The sequence below is a fragment of the Lynx canadensis genome, chromosome D4, assembly GCF_007474595.2.
Source record: "Lynx canadensis isolate LIC74 chromosome D4, mLynCan4.pri.v2, whole genome shotgun sequence".
Taxonomy (NCBI): domain Eukaryota; kingdom Metazoa; phylum Chordata; class Mammalia; order Carnivora; family Felidae; genus Lynx; species Lynx canadensis.
In genome coordinates this window covers 62,449,900-62,473,647 of record NC_044315.2, presented here as the reverse complement: position 1 = coordinate 62,473,647, position 23,748 = coordinate 62,449,900, and the positions used below count along the sequence as shown (strand labels likewise).

The window sequence follows — 23,748 nt, the reverse complement described above, 5'->3', positions numbered from 1 at the left end:
TAACTAACTAGGATGTAAATTAAAAAAAAAAATGCTATGAAAGACTCAAAGATTTTGTAAAAAAAAGAAAAAAAAAGCACTGAAGTTCTGATACATGCTACAACACGAATGAACCTTGAAAATATTATCCTAAGTGAAAGAAGACAATCACAAAAGGCCATATATTATATAATTCCATTTAAATGCAATGTCCAAAACAGGCAAATCCATAGAGACGGAGTAGATTAGCATCGTCAGGGGTTGTGGAAAGAAAGGAACATGGAGTAAAGGTTTTCTTTTTGAGGTGATGAATATGTTCTGTCATTAGATAATCATGATGGTTGTACAACTTTGTGAATATATTTAATTGTGTATCTTTTAAAAAATCCCATTGCTGTCAGTGTTCAATAAACAGCTTATTAACTGGGGTAGGAGAGAAAGCCCGGATGTATTAAATAGAAATTTCTTCACATAGATTTATAAGAGGCTAACTAACTACCTCTGTTAGAATATAGAGCCCCTGAAGGCAGGGATGGCCTCTCATTTATTTCCCTTAACATCTAGCATAGTAGAGTACCTTAAGCTGGTATTCAATCAAGTTCAATAAATAAATTATTAAATACCCACATATTACATACCAGAGATCTAGAAGATTCCAAACAGATTGAAAAAACTCACTTTTTGGCCCCAAAATCCTGAATTGCCACTAACAAGGCATGTCTCTTAATATGAAGTTTACACCATCCATTCATACCATCCTTACCACCATATCACAATCCAGAGGACCCACTTCTAACTTCTGTGACATTTTTTAAATCCAATCCAAATTCTCTACCTTATATCTATCACCAAATGCCACTTATTGGTCTCTCAGTATGTTTTTCCACTCCTTTAACCACGTTCCTTAAGACAAAAATGCTCATATTTAGCCTCATCTGTTCTTCTCAAACACCCTAGAGTCAAAAAGAACCATCATTATCTTCATGTTGCAAATAAGAAAAGAACGCCATGTCTAAGGTCACCTGGTCTCTCAAGTTCAAAATTCATCTTTCTTCACATAAATCATGTATTTCCCAACTTTCTTCTCTTTGGATGAACAGGGAAATTTCTGATTAAGTTAAATTTTCAAAGAATAAGTACAAATAAAAAAAAAAAAGACCAAAGCAACAATTATAAAGTCCAGAATGATTGAAGACTCGAGGCATGAGAACAATAAAAAAAGGTGTGTTTAGAACAAGAAGAAATAAACAAAAGGCCCACTGCTTTGGGAAGATGTTGTAATAGTCAAGAGATGACAAGGACAAATACAGACCCATTCAGTTTCTTCTTTGCTTTGGTAATCTTCATCAAGGACCATGATCTTCAAACTGGGAAGGGCAGAACTCTGATAAAAGGAAGCTAACATCTCAGGTAAGTGCAATGAAGAAAGGACCGTAACAGAATATGGAGCTAGTTCAAAATTTGCATCCTGACATAAACAAATTACACTCTACGACACTGAAAAACTTTTAGATGACAAGATGCCAGAAGACCAGAAACGAAGAAAACTCTCAGTTTTCAAAAAAAGAGAAATGCCGATCTAGGAAAACACCAGTGGGTAAACTTGCCATGTATCCCCTGAAAAAGTCTAGAATGTGTAGGTAAGTTTTTGAACACAATAAAAAGTAAAAAGCCACTATGGGCTCTTTATTAAGGCAGGCTATACAACATTTGCTTTTTGATAGGATCACTAAAATGGGAAAAACAGAGGATGATACATATACATAACTGATTCTAACAAGATGATCTGACAGAATCTTTAAATAATAGGCTAGTGAACAAAATGAGAAAATGTTGAACAGCAGAAGTTCAAAAATCTGTTCAACCCTACCAGGAGCGTGCATAGCCGACTGAACATCTGGTTGATTAATGTATCAACATCAACCCATTTGAAAGGAAGTCTCGAGTAAAAAATCGCAGAGTGGTATCTTTTCCCATGATCTAGACATCTTCTATTAATTTAATAAAGCACAGACCTGGTCTTCAGACGTGCAAGGGCCACGATGCTGAGTGACCCAAAAGGCAAACAACCTGACAGAATCAGGCTCCAAAAGGTCAGAGTAGGCTGAAATGATCCAAAATTCAAAATGAAAATTAACAGGGAGTCAAGACCAGCATTTAGATTTTGAAACTCAAATCTATGAAGGACTAAACTTCGGTTTATGTGGGGAAATACCTGGGTAACAAAAGCAACTAGGAAAAAAAACTATGTAAAATCTCAAGATGCATTCATTCATTAATAGATGCAGAAAACCACACTGGATTTCTATACTCCTTAAAAAAATTATCTTTTTCCATATGAATCACTCCCAGATTTTCATCCTAGAAATAGTTATAACAAGAATCTACAAATATCACTTAGTTAAAACTCTAGCTTTAGACCCAGAGTCATTCAAATGCATCTTAGCATTAGAAAACATTTCATTTGATAAGCCTAATTTATTGACATATCAATAAATCCTTGAAAGAAGGCTAGATATTAAATCCAAGTCCGTCTTTTAATAGAAGAGGAAATTTTTAAAAATTAAGTAACTTGGCTCCAAATAGCACAGCTGCTTAGCAAGGGTCAGGATCTCCAAATCGGTCTCCTTTTCCTACACCATGTGGGTTTTCAGCCCTCTGCTTCCTTTCTTAAAAGTTGTACTTTGCACTAAAAAGTTAGAAAACATACATACACAAAAACATCCGTCAACACACTATTTTGCTAAGGACAAATTAGCTTAGCAAGAACAAATAATCACTGCACATTAGCCAGTGAAATATTTTGACATGGTGTGATCACTTACAAGTTTGATAACAAATATTTACTACAAAAAGGCACTCTAATATACAAATGGTTTTTATTCTTAACCATGAATGCGTGATTATTTATTAAACATTATCCCATATCCCACTTAACATTAGAAGAATAAAGTTAAAGTTATTACACGATGGAAAGGCTTTTAACGGACATGCCATTGTTTACTGTGCTCAAAATCCCATCCCCAACATAAAACACACCATTATGAAAATTACTGAAAGATTTTAGACCCTGAAATCTAAACAGCAAGCCAAAGGTTTTCTTCATGGAGGGCAGCATCTGTGCTGAGGCCCTCTTACTCCCTCCTCACTCCCCCAGAAACAATGCCCCTTCCATTGCCCAAAGGTACAAAGGTTGTCAGGCAGACAGACCAGTAGATCCCAGGTGGCCTGAAGTCCTTCCTCCTTTCCCCTCCTCCCCCTTCCCCACCCCCACCACGCCTCCTCTTCCGCCCCCGTGGTTTAAAGAAGACAAGTGGAGAATTGAGAATTGATAAAAGGGTAAGTTAGAAAGGCATGGCTGAGGACCACTACCATCTGCTAGCCCAGCTCCAGGAAGACCCACCCACTCCTAAATGAGACCTGGAAGCTTCTCCTTGCCCCAGGGCTCCTCTGGGACCCCTTTTGAAAGGAAGAAGGAACTTTACTGCTCAGATACCTCCTCCCCATTCTTATCCATTAGAGCCCCAGCAAGCTCTTTGTTTCCAAGAGCTGGGGGGGGGGGGGGGGGGAGGGTCGGGACAGGCGGCCTTGGAGAAGGGGAGAGGTCACTCCCTTGCTCCCGTAGCTGCCAATCTCCAGGCCCTCCAGCAGAACACAAACACTCGCACAGGACCATACTCTCTGAGCCGGTTCCCTCTTTCCACACCACCTTAAAAACCCAGGGTCACACAGAGGCACTTCCTGAAATCTAATTACCTCTTTCAATACCCAAACCCTGCACAGGATGACTCCCTAGCTCCCTCCCTCTGGAAGGATACTAACGGGGTTCAATCCGGGACTCCCATCCTTTCTCCTCAATGCATACCCCAGGGTATACCCCTGAGCCCCACGCAAGACGCATAAAAACATAGGGTCACTTCCTGGGCCCCAGGACTTTTCCCTGCTCACCTCCACAGACCCGCCGTCACTCCTGGCCCCCAGAGCCCACCTCTAAACCCAAAGGACATACGCGCGCGCGCGCACACACACACACATACACACACACACACACACACACACACACACACACACAGTCACTTCTACAAACCACGTCCTCTGGGACACCCGTTACCTTTACCCACACGACCACTCCCCAGTGTCCTAAGAACCTCCAAAGCACATGGTCACTCCCCTGGCCCTCAGGCTCGGCACCCCCAGTCCTTCACCGTCTCTGTCTCTGTCTCTGTCTCTGTCTCTGTCTCTCTCTCTCTCTCTCTCTCACACACACACACACACACACACACACACACACGCTCGTTGCCTCCCCTGTGCCTTCACAACACAGACACGCGCTCCCGCGTGCACACCTACAGTCACACCAGGAACCGCGGCCGGCTTCCCCCGCCTCGCCGGGTCCCGTCCCCACCACCTCAGAGCACGCCGGGCCGGGCCGCTCTCTCCCAGACACTCGACACACATGGTCGCACTCACGGCCACTCCCCATGCCCAACGCCGGGCCCCGAGCCCGCGCCTCACGCTCGCGCCCTGCCCTCCGCCCTCGCTCACCCTCCGGCCACACTCTCCGGGAAGCCCGGGCCCGGGCCTTTCCCAGCGCGGCCGCCGGGACGGGGAGGGCAGCAGCGGCGGCGAGGGAGGGAGGGAGGGAGGGAGGGGCCGCAGAGGCGGGCTCCGGCCGCTCCTACCTGAGCAGTTGATGCTCTTGCCTTTGCCGCCGGGACAGTCTCCGCCGCCGCCGCTGCCGCCACCCGGGGGCTGGTTGGACGCGCGGCTCCCGGGCAGAGAGAAGGCGAAGAGCAGAAGCACCGACGTGTAGCAGCAGAAGGCGAGCGGGGGCGCGGCAGGCAGCCGGAGCGGCGCCTCAGCGGCCGCGGCGCCCATGACTGGCGCCCCTGGACGGCGGGAAGCGCAGGGAGCCGCAGGCCCGGGGCATCCAGCCGCGCACCGGGAGCCCCGCCGCTGCCTCGGCGCCTCCTAGCAGCCGCGCCGCTGCGCCTGGGAGCAGCCCCTCAGCATCCCGGTCCCACCCGCAGCGCCCGCCAGGCCCCGGCCCGCCGCGCTCGGGACGGAGTCAGAGGGTCCGGGCGCGTGCGAGGGTCGCGGGCGCGCGAGGGTGCGCGCGAGGGTGCGAGCCCGCGTTGGGGAGACCGAGGCTGGGGGCGTGAACGGGCGCGCGCGCGGCGGGCGGGGGTCGCGGGGCGGGGGCAGACCCAGCCCCTCACTCGCCGCTCGCCTTCCCTTTGTGTCCGCGGCCGTCGCCACCGCGTCACAAAGACCCCGGCCCGCCCGGTGAGGGGCGCGTGACAGAGCCGCGGGCGGGAGGGGTGGCTGCGACCCCGCCCCGCGCACACCCCCAGCGCTCGCGTCGGCAGCTCCGCCCCCGCCCGCGGCCGGCGCCGCCTCCGGGGGAGCTATTGTTCCTGCGGCGGGGCGGGAGCGCCGAGGGCGGGGGTCGTAGGCGCTCCTCCGCCCGGCCGCGGGGAGCTGGCGGGCGCGGGGATGCTCCGTAGGCATTACCCTGACAGACATTTTTGCCGCCCTTTGCAAGTGGTTTTGAAGCATTTCCTTCGCTCAGCAGCCAGGCTGGGAAAGAAGGGCAGGTGGTCTATTATACATCTATTTTCTAGGTGAAGCAACTGAGCCACTGGGAGGTGAAGGTGACTTGTCCAAGGTCACAAACCAAGAAATGGCCAGGACGCGAATTGGAACCCAAGTTCCGACCCCCAACTCTGCAGTTCCTAGAGATGGGCTAAATTTCTAGGCTCCTCACCCCCACCCTTTCCCACAGACACCAACTGAATTTAAAAATCTGTTTTGCCCTCTCCCACTCATAATAGCCAACGTAGAGAGCAGATTTGCCATATTCAAGACCTGGACGAAGCCCTTTACGAGCAGAGCATTCTCTCCAATTCTTTTTTACAGCCCTACAAGGGAGTTTTCATTCTCATCCCCATTCCACAGATGAGGAAGTTGGGACCCAGAGGTAAAGTGATCTGACTCCCAATCCAGTGCTCTCCCTATCACATCATGATAGATGAGATTTAGCCTCAGGTAGTAAGATTATGGAGTGAATTGTTCGAAGGTGTCTGACTTTTTTCATAGACTATGCTGCTTCTCCCCTAAGAAGAAATTTCTTAGTCTCACTGAAAAACTGATAAATATGACTCAAAATTTTTAGCGTGTGGGACAAGCCACCACAAGCAAAAACACATCAGGGGAAATGTTTTCAATGTGAATAGGAGACAATGTACTTAATAGAAAGAACATAAATCCAGAAGAAACAGTTGACACAACAGAAAAATGAGAAGAGGGGCTGACTTGTCTTATTCACATAAAATACAGTAAATATATGAAAAGATATTTAAACCCACTAGTAATGAAAGGCAGATTAAAACCACAAGATTTTTTTCCTGAAGATGATTAACAATAGTTAAAAGAATTGACAAAACCTAGCACTATTAATTTATACATTTGGGGAGGACAATTAGACTATATATATCAAAAACCTTTAAAATATGTGTACCCTTTAAACCTAGGAATTCTGTGTATTGGAATTTATCCAAAAGAAATAATTGTACATGGGGCACCTAGGTGGCTCGGTAGGTTAAGCACCCCACTCTTGATTTCCACTCAGGTCATGATCTCATGGTTCATGACATCAAGCCCGAGTGGGGCTCTGCACTGACAGTGTGAATGAACCCTGCTTGGAATTCTCTCTCTCCTCTCCCTCTGCCCCTCCCCCACTCGCACACACATGTTCTCTCTCTCAAAATAAACATTTTTTTAAAGAAATAATTGTACAAGCACCCAAAAATGTGCATATGGATGTTCATCAGAGCTTTTTTATAATAGTAAATATAATCTAAATGTCCATCTGGAAAACAAAGTATCCTGCCTCTTTGTACCCAGGAGTATTTTGCAGTTTTAACTATGATGATTAACTGACATCATAGTTTACTGACATGGAAAACAGCAGGCTACTGATGAGTATAATAAAATCCTGTATTTCTAAAATATACGTGTGTGTGCGCATATCCATAAGAAAGAAGTCAAGAAGAATATACAGCTATATATTAACTGTGACTATTGGGCTTATGAGTGGCCCTTGTCTTTTATATTTTTCTGTTTTGTCTGAATTTTTTTTCAATGAAAATTTTTGTTATAATTTAAAACTCTCTTTTCTTTCAAATTGTATTTTCAACATACTTTTTATATAAATTCATATTGTTAACATTTTGTTAAGACTTGCCTCAAACCTCTGAACTGTTAGCAGTGGCATAGCAATTGTTACAATGAAAATTCAGCTTCTGGCTTCCAGTTCAGGTATGATCCCAGGTTCCTGACTGCTAAGCCACAGCTAGCTAAAGGCTCCTTCTCAGACCATTCCCTCAATAGCTTCTCTGCTAATCTTGACCTCTTCTATGCTTCTTTTTTGCCCTCTGTCTTGGCTCTTTCACCCCCTGTATTCTGCCTTTAATTTTCATTTGACTGCTAACCATAGCTCAGGCATAAAAACTAAGAGGAGACAACCCTTAAATAAAAAGCAAAAACACTGTGGCCATAAATCACCAATTAATTTACATCTGCACCTTCCTCCAAATTAGGTAGGAAAAATTAAGCATAGATTTCTCAAAAGTTGTCAAATTGAAAAGGACTCTACTTCAGAAATAGGATTTCTCTGACCTTAATTATCCAATCTCAGGAAAAAAAGATCTTAGTGGTCATCTAACACAAACGTCACGTGCTTTAGTATTGGTGACCCCAAAATGTCAGGTAACAAAAGAGTATGGGACTCACTACATGAAAACCACCCAGAGAGTTTTAAAAGAAAGTAGATTTCTGAACACCACTCCAGACATGCTGGGAGTCAGGGGGTAGGGGGGGGGGGTATTCAAGTATCCCTTATTTATATTAAAGTTCTCTAGAACCTCACATGGACTGCCAGTTTGGAAACCCCTGATCTAACCTTGATCAGTTACGGCTCCAAAACAAACAACCATAAAACCTTAGCAGTGTGCCACAATAAACATTCATTTCTCATAAATCTGGGGGTTGATTAATCTAGACTGGGCTTGGCTGAATGGCTCTGCTTCAAGCTGCAGGTCTAGCTGAACTTGACTCTGATCTTCTCCAATATTACTCTTTTGGGGGTCCCAGCTGAAGGAGCAGCAAGCAGCTACCTGGAGGAACTCTTATGGAGTTGGCAGTGGTGCAGCAGGGGAAGCCCAACTGTGCAAGCTTTTTTCACACCCCTGCTTACACTTGTCTATTAAAATTCCACTGGCTCAGTTGAGTCTCCTAGCTGAACCCAAAGACAACAAGTAAGGAACTCTACTCTGTGGAGGTGAGTGAGAGGGAGTGAATACGGGGTGAATATTTTTGAAAAAAAAATCTATCAGAAATCCTGTACTTGAATGTCATTATTTATGCTCTGTCAGAATATTTTCAGCTCCCAGTAACAGAAAAACCAACGCAAATTAACTTAAAAAAGGATTTATGGGCTCAAATTAAAAAAAAAAAAAAAGGCAAAAAGTAGTGCCCTCTCCTATGAGTTGGCTTTGTCCTCAATAAGGCTTCACTCATGGAAAACATCGCATTCCTTCAAGAATTCTTTGTGAGCATCTGCTGTGTGCTAGGCACCACAGTAGCCTTGAGGGGTGAGAGATAATTCTGCCTCACTGTCTCAGGAGGAGGAGGGGAGGACATCTGAAAATTAGCAATTACAACTCAGTGTGATAAACACTAGATTGAAATGGAGCATGAGGGCGGGGGTAGGAGTAAATGGCAAATCCTACTCCACACTCCCAGCCTGGCCAAAATTTGGGCTTTTCTGGACCTCCCGCTGCAGGGTCTAGCTGCATAATGAAGGCCTGATAAATGGTAATGAGACAATTTGGGACTGACAAATTGGCCCTAGTAGGAGAGAGTCCCAGCACTTGAGCTCAGTCCAGAAACACTGAAATGATTTATGGTACAGCACTGACACAAGCCTGGGGCTGACCTCTGGCCCTCTTGAGAAATTGGACTCCCCTTCCTAGAGAAAGCAACCCTTTAAAAAAAAAAAAAGTAGGGGTGCCTGGGTGGCTCAGTCGGTTAAGCATCCGACTTTGGCTCAGGTCATGATCTTGTGGTTTGTGAGTTCGAGCCCCGCGTCGGGCTCTGTGCTGACAGCTCAGAGCCTAGAGCCTGCTTCAGATTCTGTGTTTCCTTCTCTTTCTGCCCCTCCCCTGCTCATGCTCTGTCTCTCTCTGTCTCAAAAATAAATAAAACATTTAAAAAAAATTTTTTTTAAAGAGTGAAATCATTCATTCATTCATTAAGTCTGTACTAAAGACCTACTTCTCATTCCTGAAAATACAATGGTGAGCACAACAGACCTGGTCCCTGTCTTAATGAAGTTTACAGTCAAATATTAAACAATTATGCAAATAAAAGTGAAATTGCGGAGCACCTGGGTGACTCAATCAGTTAAGCATCCGACTTTCAATTTCAGCTCAGGTTGTGATCTCGCTCTTGGTGAGATCAAGCCTGGCATCAAGCTCTGTGCTGACAGAGCCGATGGAACTGGCTTGGGATTCTCTCTCTCTCTCTCTCTGCCCCTGCCCTGCTTGCTCTCTCTCTTTCTGTCTCTCAAGATAAATAAAAAAACATTTTTTAAGTGAAATTGCAACAATGTTGATAAATACTATGAAGGGGAAGTTCAGAGGTTTACAAAAAGGGTGAGTAAAGTTAACCAAGTGAAGAGGGAGAGTTCCAGGCAGAGGGAACATCATGAGCAAATGCCTGTGAGTAAAAAGGGTCTGAATGTCAGCCAGTGTAGTAAAGACAGCAAGGTCAGCTTGTTTTAAACCTCATTCATTGATTCAACAAATATTTACTGAGTATCTACTATGATGTAGGCACTGTTCTAGATGCCAAGAAATAGCAGTGAACAAAACAAAGTCCCTGCTTCTTATAAAACTTCTAGTCTAGTGAGGAGACCTCATAACAATAATACCAGTGGGAGAGAATAATTGTTGGATCAGGCCATAACAAAAGCAACTATAATTCACAGAAGACCTACTACATCCCAGGTACTGCCAGCCACTTTGTATTCGTTGTCACTAATCTTCCCACCCACCTGTTGGTAGGTATTATTTCCATTTTATAAATGAGGAAATTGAGGTTTATGAGGGTAAGTGACTACTCAAACTACAAAACTAGGAAGTTGGAGTCACCTGACTCTGGTTCCAGAGCCCCGCCACATCACTAAGGTGAGCGAGCTGGTGGAGAAGCATCATCATCTAATACAAAATGGAGCAAAGATTGTCACCACTGAGACTGCAGCCACCAAGGAGTGTGCACAAACAGTCCTGAGCCCCCTGCCAGCATGTCAGGAGACTTTAGTTGGGGCTTCTTGTGATCATGCAGGGATTACAGTAATGTGATTACACTGCTTGTAATTACAACTCCAGTTGAAAGCACTATGATTGTTACCCACATCCCCTTAATTGTCCTCAATTACATAGATGGGCAGAAGCCAAGGAGGCAAGGGTTACAGATATCTGAACAAAAAAGTGCTATGGGAATCCAGAGAAGTAGCCTCACTCCGCCTGGAGAACAGGCTTCAACACTATAATTCTGTCAATTTGAAAGGCTTCTCACCCAAACAGTCTCTATGAGTGGGTAGGGAGACGGAGGCGGCATCTCTGGGTTTCTCCTGCAGGTCTTCTTGTCGTTCAGTTGTGCAGTATTGCCCTGAATACAGAATTAAGATTTTTCCTCATCTTTCAGCAAATGGAAATTTTCAGCTGCAATTCAAAAATTTCTCCCAGGGTTTAACTCATAAAGGATTGTACCAAAGAAATAGCTTCTCTGACAATCACACATAAATGGTAGTAAGAGGTATAGCATCGTAATTAAGAGTGTAAGCTTTGGAACCAAACCATCTAGTTTTGCATCTTAACTCTGCCACTTGCTACCTCTATGACCTTGGGCAAGTTATTGAACTTCTCTATGCCTCAGTTGCATAATCTGTAACGTGGAAATCAAACTTCTATCTGCCTCACAGTGCTGTTTTAAGAAGAAAATGGGTTTGTATGGGCAAAATGCTTAGATTCATGCTTAGTACATTGTAAGTACTCAATAAATAATTGGCTAGGAGTAGTCGTGGCAAAGTAAGCACATAATAAGTGATAGTTCTTATTAGTGGCAGTAGCCGTTAACTGCATTTATATACTAGGCTAAGAGCTTCATGTGTATTATCTAATATAATGTTTCCAAAAACCTAATGGGGAAGGTGATATTATTATCCTCATTCTGTAGATGAGAAAACTGAGATTTGGAGAGGTTAAGTCATTTGCCTGAGGTTACACAGTGAGCGGTCAGCAGGACTGATGCTGAAATCAAGGTCTGTCTGACTCGAAAGCCTATGGTCTAAAAAAAAAACTCAAAAGAGATAAAGTCAGCAGTCAAAACAGTTCATATGAGCTGGCTGGTTGCCGGAGAGACCTGCAGGAGGGCAGCCTCCTGACTGGCGGAGGCAGCCAAACAAGGAGGAGGAAAGTGGTGACAAATAGCCAGGTGGGTGGGTCAAAGGGAAGGACACGAGGTTACAGCCAAGAGTCTGGGAACTTGAGAATGGCATCCACTGAGCTAAGAATCATGAAAAAGAGAGAAAGCAAGGAGCTAACTACGTGGAGGAATTAAAGTGAGCCCAGTGGAGTTAAATAACTACATTTTGCCACTGTGTGTATTTAAGTATGTCAGCTTGCCTCTGTATGTATACATATGTATGGAACATATGTCATTTGCCTGTGTGTGTACATATGTAATGAGTATATCAGCTTGCCTCTGTACATATGCAAAAGTGCCAAGCATATGCCATTTTATTCTCTGTGTACATATGTGGGGAATGAGTATATATCAGGTTGCCTCTCTGAGAGGGTGTATGTATGCAAATCTAAGTGTAACAGCTGGGCTCTGTGTTTGTACATGCACATTTACATGTGTGTATCCATGCACACATCACCATATATAGCAAATCATCGGTACATGTACATGTGAGCTTAAATTGAGTCAGCCGTTTTTTAATTCTCCTCCTTTGGTTCTAAGTTGAAAATTATTTCCTACAGTCTGATGGCCTTAGGACTCAACATCAGGGTCAATACAGTTAGACTCGGCACTTAGTCTGGGTTCCTAATTAAGGAAGTTATAAAGGTGAAACAAAGACTGCGTGCTAGAGCTGTTTCTCTCAACACAGAACAATCATAATAAGACTCAGGGCAGCTCTGGTAGTGGTGGTTTCAACAACAGTGGGAGCAGGGGTCAGGGTAGGGTATGGAGAGTGGTGACAGTAGTGCCATTCATCCGACATCCATCTAACAGTGTTTGTTATGTGCCAGTGTTAGGCACTGAAGATGCACAAGTGAACAAGATAGACACAGTCCCTGTCCTAGAGTCCAATAGGGAGTCAGACTTTAAACAATCCATTACAATTGTGAAGGGTTTTGCAAAGTATGTGTGAAAGCATCAGACAGGGACCCCTTACATACCAGGGGCTAAGAGTATCAAGGAAAACTTCTCCAGAGAAGTGACATTTAAGCTAAGGCTGGAAGACTGATGAAGAGTTAGAAGGAGATAGAAAGAGAACAGTAATCCATGAAGAAAGTTTGACATAAAAAAAACGAAAGAATATGGCAAGGTTAGAAACAGAGAAGACAGCTGTGGCCGAAGTTTTAGAAAGTGAGGAGGTGAATGACATAAAGAATGAAGTTGAAAAAAAAAAAAAAAAGAATGAAGTTGGAGACTTCAGGAAGCACAGGCCAGATCACACAGAGCCTTTTAAACCAGGATAAGGATTCAAACTCCATCCTAAGATTATAAACAGGAAATAGCCTGCTCAGATTTGTGTTTTTAAAAGATTACTTGGTTAAAGGCATGAACTGTAAGGTATGTTAATTATATCTCAGTGATGCTGTTGAAAAAATCACTTGGGCTGCAGTGTACAGAGTGGATTGGAAAGGCACAGTGTACCCAAGAAAACCATGGGAGAACTATTGCAGTGGTAAGTGATGATGGTAGCTTGGACTAGAGAAGATGTGGACAAGTAAATGAATTAGATTAAGGGAGGGGGGAATCAACAGAATCTGGTGACTAACTAGATATATAGGGGCTGATGGAGAGAAAGTGTCAAGCCAGGGTTAGCCCTACCTTCAGTGGCATTCACTAAAATAGCCATTTTCAGAGATGAAGCAGGTTTGGAGAGAGGATGATGAGTTCAGTTGTAGGCACACTGAGTCTGAGGGGCCAGTGAGGTATCTGTATCAAGCCATCAGTAGCAGTTGGATTTATAAGTCTGGTGTTCTTAAGAGATTTACACTGGGCATAGAGTGTGGGAGTCATCAAAGGATCAATTAATTGAAGTCATGGAAGTGGATGTGATGACTTGAAAGTGTAGGAGATTCTACAAAATGAGAAGAGGGCCTAGGCTGAAGCCCTGAGGAACTCCAATGGAGGGGACTAGAAAAGAATTGCCAGAAAATTAGGAGGAAAATGAGGAAAGAACAATGTCATAGTGACCAAAAGGTATTTCAAGAAGCAGGACGTGGTCAACTAGTCAAATGTTGCTGAAAGATCAAGCAGATGAGTCCTGAATAGTGTCCAATGGCTATATCCACTTGAAGTCATCGGTGATTTTAGCAAAAGCCATCAATAAAGTGGTAGGGGCAGAATCCAGATTAGAGCATGTTGAGACATGAGTAATAAGTGGAAAATGGAGAAGAACGTTTAAACAGCTTGGCTGTGAAGAGAAGGTGACTGTAGGTAGAAGAGGGACTTTTTAAGAGATGAGACTGTACAGTATTTAAATAATGATGATAAAGATCCAGTGGGGTGGGGGGAGTTGAGTATACAAACAGGATAAAGGATAACCAGTAGTGGGATAAGGATAATTTCAAGATACTTGAGAAGACAGGAAGGGGTGGAATTCAAAGCACAGATGGAGGGATTGACTTGAGAGAAGACACTTTCTTTGTAACAAGAGGGAAGATAGAATAGAGGCTGACTCATGTGGGTATTACACATATGGTATTGAGATATTGAAGAAATTCCTGGATCCTGGCTTTGATGTTCTCTGACAAGAAAGGGAAATAGGGGTGGAGTGGGCATGGTGGGTGGGGGAAGTGGCTGGATCAAAAGGCAGGTGAAGGCAGCTTTGGCCCCACTGTAATCCCATAAACTCCCTCCTTAGACTTTCTACCCCAGTCTTCATCAACCATCATTGATGTGGACAATCTCATTCTCCCTATCTTTTATGCAAAGTTCCTTTTTTTTAAAAAACTGACCTAAAACATGCAATGTATGTACTAGACACCACTTCAAATCAGGTACCTAGCCCTCTCTCTTAGCCAGATTACTGCTCTACTACAGAGAAACATGGGGTCAGATTTGAGAAGAGTGGTCATTGATGTTAAGGGGAAAGAAAACGTGATTTTCCCAGCACAGCTCAGGAGAGATCCACAGCACCAGAGGCACAGACCAGAAAGGTACCCAGAAGCAGGAGTGCTTAGGAAAAGGAAGTTAGGAGCCTTTTATCTCAGGTGTGCACTTATTAACATGGGTGGGGGGAGAGGAAAAACCTACCCCTCTTCCTACTCACCTCCAGAAGAGGAGTTCTAAGGGAGATAGCTTCTTTTTCTTTTTTTTAACATTTATTCATTTTTGAGGGACAGAGCACAAGCAGGGGAGAGGCAGAGAGAGAGAGACAGAGGCAGAGACACTGAATCTGAAGCGGGCTCCAGGCTCCAAGCTGTCAGCACAGAGCCCGATGTAGGGCTTGAACTCATGAACCACGAGATCATGACCTAAGCCAAGGTCAGACACTTAACTGACTGAGCCACCCAGGCGCCCTTAAGGAAGACAGCTTCTTAAGAAGGGGCAAAGGGGACCCTTTGCTTTCTGAACTAAATTCAGATTTTTCTCAGATCTGGCATACCTTCTTTCCATATGAATGCTGGCAAATAGTCAAGACTAATTTAATAATGATTTTGTAATCCCCATGAAATAACATCAGAGTGATGATCATTGATGGATGCTAAAACCATTGGGTGGAAGTTTGTTGGGGACAGAATATTCAGAGTCTTAAAGTATCACCCCACAGATAACTTATTACCTATGAGTGAAAAACACAACTTTATAATGGAGAGAATTAGCAGATAGTGCCTTCACCAGGTGATCAAATTTAGCCTCACCAATGTAACTCCCCACGTTATGTAATGAGAATATAACATAATATACATGCTAGTCTTGCCAAAGAGGTTTAACCTGAATCAAATCTAATCATGAGGAAGAAATCAAATAAATCCAGCATATGGGGCACATTGACAAGGCCTGGACTTTAAATGTAATGTCATGAAAAACAAAAAAGGAGAGAAGAGAGGTTTGTTCTACATTAAAATAGACTAAAAAGACAAAACCAACCAAATGCAATAAGCCTTGATTGAATCTGAGAAAATCAATAGCAATAAAAGACATTCTTAAGGCAACTTGAGAAATTTGAATGTAGATTACACATAGATGATATTATTGAGTTAATATCAGTTTTCTTAGGTGTGATAATGGGATCATGGTAATGTAGGAACATGTTCTTAGTGCATGCATGCTGAAGAATTTAGGAGCAAAGTGTCATATCTGCAGCTTTCAAGTGCTTGAGAGAGAGAAAAGCCATTAACAATTGGTAAATCTAGGTGGAGGGTAAAAAAAAAAAGATTTTAAAATACTCAATGCAGTCTATTTCTTCATCAAACATTTTTTTTTTTTGCCATGACCTTGGGTAGCTTTATGCTTATAAGCATAAACTGTGCTTCTTAATGTGCTAAATTAAATTAGATTGAAATCTTTAAAAGCATCATAGCAAGAAAATTGCTCTGCAAAGCTTTTTAGACATAAAAGAACTTCTAATTTGTGTAGGAGTATAAGTGAAGATATGGTAAAGTGGGAGAGAGAGCCACAAAATAATAAAAAGAACACTTTCCTAGGAGTCAGAAGACCTTTGAGTCCAGCACTTAACCACAGGAGATGTTAGATTCTCTGTCAGCAAAGTGGGGCTAATGGTATTGCCTTCATCATCTTGCTGTAGGTACAGGAGAAACAGAATGTGAAAAGGCTTTATCAACTGGAAAGGAGTATGCAAGTGAAGTGATTTTTATTATCATGCCATGCTGATGTCCTATTAGCAGTGGTTCCAGAACTGTATTATACCTAACAAGCAACTGGAAAGCTTGTTAAAAGTGTAGATCTACAGGGGCACCTGAGTGGCTCAGTCAGGTAAGTGTCCAACTCTTGATCTGGGCTCGGGCCATGATCTCACCTTATGGTTCATGGGTTTGAGCCCTGAGCTGGGCTCTGGGCTAACAGCGTGGAGCCTGCTTGGGATTTTGTCTCTCCCTCTCTCTGAGGCCCCCCTTCTCAAATAAGTGAATAAACTTAAAAAAAAAAAAAAAGTATAGGGGCATCTGGGTGGCTCAGTTGAGCGGCCGACTTCAGCTCGGGTTATGATCTCACAGTTTGTGAGTGTGAGCCCCATGTCAGGCTCTGTGCTGACAGTTTAGAGCCTGGAGCCTATTTGGGATTCTGGGTCTCCCTCTCTCTGCCCCTCCCCTGCTTGCGCTCTCTCTCTCAAAAATAAATAAACATTAACAAAATTTATTAAAAAAAAAAAAGTGTGGATTTCCAGTCCGGCCTTCAGGGATTCTGATTCAGTAGGTCTGGGTTGGGCCCAGAATTTGCTTTGTGAAAGCACCCTCACTTTCTCTGGTGAGAGGGATCTGAAAACCACACTTCACTGCCGTGGAGGTTACCGTGATCTAAAATCCTTGGACTCAATGTTTGGTTCGTGGATCAGCAACATCACCAGCACCTTGGGAGCTTGTTAGGAATGCAAAATCTGGCTCCACCCCAGATTTACTGGACCAGAATCTGCAATTTCAACAAGATGCTCAGGTGACTCCCATGCACACTAATGTTTGAGAAACACTAATCTACATGCCAAAACTGATCGGTGGCCTCTCTTCTTCGTCTTGGTCCTGATTCTCCGCTTGTTGTCAGACAGAATTGAGCTACTAGCTTTGCTGTTGCTGACACCCTTAACCTCATTTAGCTCTTCTTTCGGCTTCTCTTTGTTTCTGGCTCCTCAGTGGTGGAAGATATTCGATAAACATAACCAAAGTTGCTTATCTTCTCACGTGCTGTAAACGGACAATCAAAGCAAACTGAGTTGGTATCTAAATCTAGTTAAGCTATTTACCAGGTATGTGATTTTTTTTTCTTATAGTGACATAAAATGTACCATTTTAACAATTTTTTAAGCATACAGTTCAGATATGTGATACTGAACAAGTCACTTAACCTCTCTAATCTTCCATTTCATTAACTTTAAAATATAGGTGATATTACCTACTGCTGCAGAGTATTTTAAGCATTAAACGAGATTTAAAAAAAGAATTAAATGATACACATACATGCCTAGAACCCACAGAAGATGTTCAATAAATGCTAACTCCCTTCCTTTCATTCTAAGTAGATTTCAGACAGCGCTGATTTTACAACAGATGCCATCTACTGAAATCAACTGATAAGAATTTCAAAGCATATATAAAAATGTACATATTATTGCCTTAGAACAGGGCAATTTGTAAAATAAAACTATTCTATAATCTATAGCATTGGCCAGTTTGAAATAGCTAAAGGAAAGAGTACCCAATTGCATTTTGTTGGGAAAATTACATTTTGGGAAGCAGCAACCCTTTTGTACCCATTATATAGAAGTTCTTGCACAGACTGTACTTAGATTGCTTTAGAAACAATTCAAGTACAATCATTATCCTAACATCAATAACTTTTACAAGTGGAGCTTTCAACCTTGGGGCTGATCCACTTGGATGCAGTATTTGAATTCCATTCATGTGCACATAATCTTTTAAAGAGATGCTAAATTGAAAACTTGGGTTACATGCAGTAAATTGAAAAGATTAGTTTACCTTGAGAATTAGACTAATTAGAACAGGGGACGGGAATTTAGAGATTCTCTCCTCCAACAGCCTTATTTTACAAATAAGGAAATTAATATCAAGAAAGACCTAGTAACTTGCCCTCACTCACATGATGAGTTACTAGCAAACCTGGGACCAGAGCCCAGGTTCCAGGAGTGTGTCCTGGTGTCACTTGACTTTGAAGAATGGGTGACACTTCAGCAGCACAGGTGATGGGAAGGGGTTATGGAGAGGCCGACAGCACTCCTGGTAGAGGGATCAATGGAAGTAATTTCACAGAGCCAGGCTCTGAAATGGAGAGACTGATGAATGTACCCAGGAAGTGTCAGAGTGGGGAGGCTGGAAGGAGAGATTAAGATGAAGTTTTGTGACGTTAGAAGAAAGTCCTGGATTCTCTTGTAACACAGAATATCAGAAGAGAGTTTTAGGGACTCTTTTTTATAGTTTATATGGCTCTTCCATATTTGTAGTCTCATTATAGCAATCTTGGGAAATAGATATTATACAGATGATGATCTAATATTCAGAAGGTCATGTTCTTTGCAAAACTAAGATTTGAACTAGGGCTCTGAATAGCAAGGCGGTGTATTATGATCCTTTTTTTGTCTGTTTGCTTGTCTTTGTTTTTTGTTTTTAAGTAATCTCTGCACTCAATGTGGGACTCAAACTCACAACCCTGAGATCAAGAGTCGCATGCTTTACTGACTAAGCCAGCCAGGTGCCCCATGTGTATTATGATTCTTAAAAGCATAAGCTCCAGGGGCGCCTGGGTGGTGCAGTCGGTTAAGCGTCCGACTTCAGCCAGGTCACGATCTCGCGGTCCGGGAGTTCGAGCCCCGCGTCGGGCTCTGGGCTGATGGCTCAGAGCCTGGAGCCTGTTTCCGATTCTGTCTCCCTCTCTCTCTGCCCCTCCCCCGTTCATGCTCTGTCTCTCTCTGTCCCAAAAATAAATAAACGTTGAAAAAAAAAATTAAAAAAAAAAAAAAAAAAGCATAAGCTCCAGAGCCAGGTCACTTGGGTTTAAATCTGTCTGGCCCCATTTAGAAGCCATATAAACTTGAGAGAAAAAAATAATGGCTAAAACTTAGTGTTTATTATGTGCCAGGCTCTGTTCTAAATGCATAGAACTAAATACATATTACTCATTTAATCCAACATCCCTATTATCTATTATCATCACTACTTTAAAAGCTCTCCTCCAGGACAAAGAGGAGTGAAAGAAGTAAGGAAGGAGTGCCTCAGTAGAAGATGAAAAACAGGGAAGCATTTCCTCCTAGATTCTCTGTTATTATATGGTCTCAAGTCTGGTATTCCACTGGTTCCCTTCGACTTGGGATACTGTGGTAGATTAAATTATTGTTCAAAATATTCACCTCTTCACTTCACCTTCTTAGGAGGACTCTACTTCCCTCTGCTTGACTTTGCGCCCAGCCATATGACTTGCTCTGGCCAAGGAAATATTAGCAGATTTAACACCAAAATTTGAAATAAAAATGCTTCTACAGTTGGGCTTGTCCTCTTGTACTTCTGCTATCACACTGAGAAGAGCTTCCCCTGAATAGCTTCTGCCCTGCTACTCCCTAGACTTCTCAGTGGTTAAGTGTGAAGTAACCACCCTCCAATCCTACAGAAGATCTAATACTAGCCCATCCAAAGACACTCTTCGAGATTCAAGTTTAAGAGGGGCGCCTGGGTGGCTCAGTTGGTTGAATGTCCGACTTCAGCTCAGGTCATGATCTTGGGGTTCATGGGTTCGAGCCTCACCTCAGGCTCTGTACTGACAGCTCAGAGCCTGGAGCCTGCTTCAGATTCTGTGTCTCCCTTTCTCTCTGCCCATCCCCTGCTCATGCTGTCTCTCTCAAAAATAAATAAATGTTAAAAAAAATTAAGAGGTGCCTGGGTGGCTTGGTGACTCTTGATTTCAGTTCAGGACATGCTCTCACGATTCGTGAGTTCGAACCCCATGTCAGGCTCTGCGCTGACATGTGGAGCCTGCTTGGATTCTCTCTCTCTCTTCCTCTCTCTGCCCCTCCCTTCCTCTCTCTCTCTGTCTCTCACTCAAAATAAATAAATTTAAAAAATTTTTAATTAAAAAAAAAGACTCAAGGGTAAGAATTTTGAGGCACCTGGGTGGTTCAGTCAGTTAAGCATCTGGCTCTTGGTTTCAGCTCAGGTCATGATTTCAGGGTTCACGGGATCAACCCCCACATTGGGCTCTGTGCTTACAGCACAGAGCCTGCTTGGTGTTCTCTCTCTCCCTCTCTGCCCCTTTTCCACACATGAATGCTTGTGCTTTCTTTCTCTTTCTCAAAATAAAGAAACTTAAACAAACAAACAAAATACTCAAGGATAAGAATCTAGATCCGTATGTATTTCACCAGCAGAGCAACAACCACTGAGCTTCCTTCTTGGTGACTCTGGAAGCTGAACCAGAAGAATGGGACAAAACCTGACACCTTCTACTTCTACTGACTTCTGCTACTTACAGTACTTTCTCTATTAACAAGCATTCTTTTTATCAAAAGTAACCTATCTCTTAAGTAACAGGGTTTGGAATCTCCCCCCCCCACCTCAATAAACCCACAAAAAGAAAACTCAGAACAGAACCCAATTAAATCTCTTGGCAGTCACCAGGAGAAGGAAGCCCATATTTATGGATGGAGAACCTCCCGCCCTGAGCCCTTTAATAAAGGTACAGGTTAATCTTACACACACATGCGCGCGCGCGCGCGCGCGCACACACACACAGTGGCAGTGCTGTCAAGGCATCTTGCAAGCAGAACTAGAGCTTCTGATCCTCTCATTCAGAAGTAGCGGATCACCATTCCGTCCATTCCAGTGAGTGGCAACAGTGAGGGAACCCTCACACAGAATCTGGGTATCTGGATAATGTAGGAATATAAGTTTTCCACCTAATGATGATAAACTGCACTGTTGGGGTAACAGTCAGCTTGCAATCCTGACAGTTACAGTGGGTTATGGAGGTTCAATAGGTATGTTCTTTAAAAAATGTACTTAAATCACCCTTCTATAAATTGAACCTCATTCTAAATGCACCAAAGGGCTGTTTTAGGAAATGTCATGTTGAAATTTTTCACAAAGAAAATAATCTCACTCTTGTAACTTTATGTAAGTTTTCTACACTGGGTGTTCCTGAACCATAGTGCACCTGGGTACTTCCCCTATAAAGGAGTTTCTCTACAGGAGGGCATCCATTCCACAATGACAACAATAATGTTAAAATGCTTTACATCACTCTTTATTTCAAAAGTGCTTTACTAACATAGACTAATCTTCACAACATTTAAGGGAGGTAGATAAGTATTACACCACTTTCACAGATGGAGAAACGGAGGCAAAGATTAGTAAATTGTGTTGAAGGGCATAATATATGGCACGATTAGGAAAATAATTTGTTGCAGTCACGGATCACTGGTGATCTTGCCCCATGACTTCTGAGTCCCACCAACACAAAAGTAGCAGATGCAGCATGGAAGCAGGTTGTCCTCAGTTTGGCTAGTCTAAGGCTACGCTTCTCCTTGTTGACCCCAGATGTTGAATGTGCTGCCCTTTGGCCAGTATTTCCCTCACACACATTCTCACATGACTCCACCTCTAAAACAGGGGAGAGTAGGAGCTATGGTGGGTACAGGAGGAGGGGCTGGAGGAACAGGGCTGGGAAGGTGGAAGACAGAAAACACGAACTGGTATCAAAGCAAGGGCAAGGAAGAACAGGAGGAGCCACGGGAGGCAGCCCAACGAAGAAAGCCAGAGCAGAAAAGAAGTGTCACTCCATGTGAAAAGCTCAGACATCCAGAAATGCTATTAAAAGGGTAATTCTTCACAATGACATTACAGAGCCATTCCTCGTGGCTTTGCCAAATATAATTATCAGGTCCTTCTGACATTCCCAGGGGGCAGAGCCATTCCTCTCCCCTGGTCCAAACCAAGTGCTGATGTAATTGACCTGACACTGCAGAGGCTGTTGACAACTCAAATGCACTCTCCCACCATGCTGCCTCTTCTTCTAGTCTCTTTCTTCCAACAACAACAACTACAAAACAACAACAACAAAGTCAATGCCTTTCAAGATTCTCTCTGCAAAATTCCTAAAACGTTCCCTAAAACTTTGATGAGTAGGGTAGAATTCCATGTTTGACTTTTATAAAGGGGCTGTAATAGGCATACATGGGCATGAACAGCCCCTCTCGGCCAATGCCCCTTTCTACAACGTGGGACACTAAAGAAAGGACCTTTTCTGATCTTTCTAGGGCAAAGCCATTGTAAGTGATGGTGACATGCACCACCACCTGCATTGGAGGTACTGGTGGCCGAGGCAGCACCAAATGAGGGGGCTGACGAAGACCCTGGGCTAAAGTGTCATCGGAGGGACAGGCGGAAGAAGAAGTCAGAGCAAAGAGAGGCCAGCCACGGCAGAGATGGGTAGAGGTGCTCCCTCCCATTCCATGTTCGAGGCTGCATGGAGGCAACAATGTTAGTTCATCTCTCGGCACCTCCTAGGTTGGGTCAGAGCCAGAAATGCATCCTTTCTTCATTTCAATCGGCAGCATGGTTCTTTCTGGCACATAGCTTTAACACCTCACCCCTCCTCTCCAACAAGAGCAATCAACTGCCAAGCCTGACTGATTCCACCTCTGCAGTGCCCTTCACATTGGTCTCCCTGTCTGACGACAGCCTCCTCTAGATCCTATCATCTCATCCTGACCAGGGCAAGACCCTCCTACCTAATCTCCTGCACTCCAATCTTCCCTAAACTCAGTTGCACTTTGGAAATTCACCATGTTCTCACTGCCTCCCAATTATGTGTCTCATCATCTTGAATCTTCAACAGATTGCATCTGTTGCATCTAGCAAAGGTTCTCTTCTTTCTGAACCTCCACCTGTCCAAATGCCAACTCTAAAGACTTAGCTCAGATACCACCTCTCCCAAGAGGTCTTCCTTCCCCGAGGAGGTGGCATTTCCTCTGAGCTACAAATGCACTTGAAGACATGCACTAATGGAGTACATGACAACTGTGTGTAAGTCTTACCTCCCCGACTGGGTGTGTCCACGATTTGGCAGGGTGGGGGATGGTGAACTGTCTTAAAATTTGTCTATTCCCTACAGCACCTACCAAGAATTGGTTATTGCATATCCAACTCAGTAAGGAACTGCTCAATGGTGAAATGAACATATACCTGCCCACGAATGAAGACACCAAAGTACACTGCAGGTGTGATCTCTCAGGATAAAACAAATCCATGATATAATTTTGAGGGACGGGATAGGGGCAGGCAGGTGGGACTATCTGTTTTGGAGTCGAGAGACCTAGGACTGAAGTTCTGCTTTGCCATCTACCAGCCACTGGTCTGGTACCAGATGATTCTTCTCTGAGCATCATTTCCTGACTTCTGCATGACCTCACAGGATTAAGGATCAAATGAGACATAACTGAACTCTACACCACTGGTTCTCAATCCCAGTGATGTATCATAACCTCCAATAAACCTTCTGAAAAATGTAGAGGACAAGGCCCCAACCCAAGTCAACTGAACCAGAATCCTCTGGGATTGGGACCAGGTGGGACTAATTATTTATAAAATACTATTTTTATGCATAGCCAAGGTTGAAAACTACCGTTATAAACTCATAAATACCGTTAACAGTAGAGCATGGTACTTTAGGCTTCGGTTTAATTATCCTTTATGTGGTTAGGAATTCATTCTGTTTTCATAATTTCAT

At 43.5% G+C, this 23,748-nt stretch overlaps 1 protein-coding gene across 3 annotated transcripts in view; it reads right to left on the bottom strand.

Moving 5' to 3' along the window:
* The window catches only part of LOC115499785 (tomoregulin-1), a 125,956-nt gene that overhangs the window by 76,652 nt on the left and 25,556 nt on the right, over positions 1–23,748 (bottom strand). For 2 of the 3 annotated variants that reach the window (XM_030293950.1, XM_030293951.1), the window contains exon 1: positions 4,662–4,857. The exons of the other annotated variant lie outside the window; for it this stretch is intronic. In XM_030293950.1, coding sequence (XP_030149810.1) covers positions 4,662–4,857 — 196 coding nt within the window. Of the gene's footprint in view, positions 1–4,661; positions 4,858–23,748 lie in introns of those variants that run through there. 3 annotated transcript variants of the gene reach the window in all.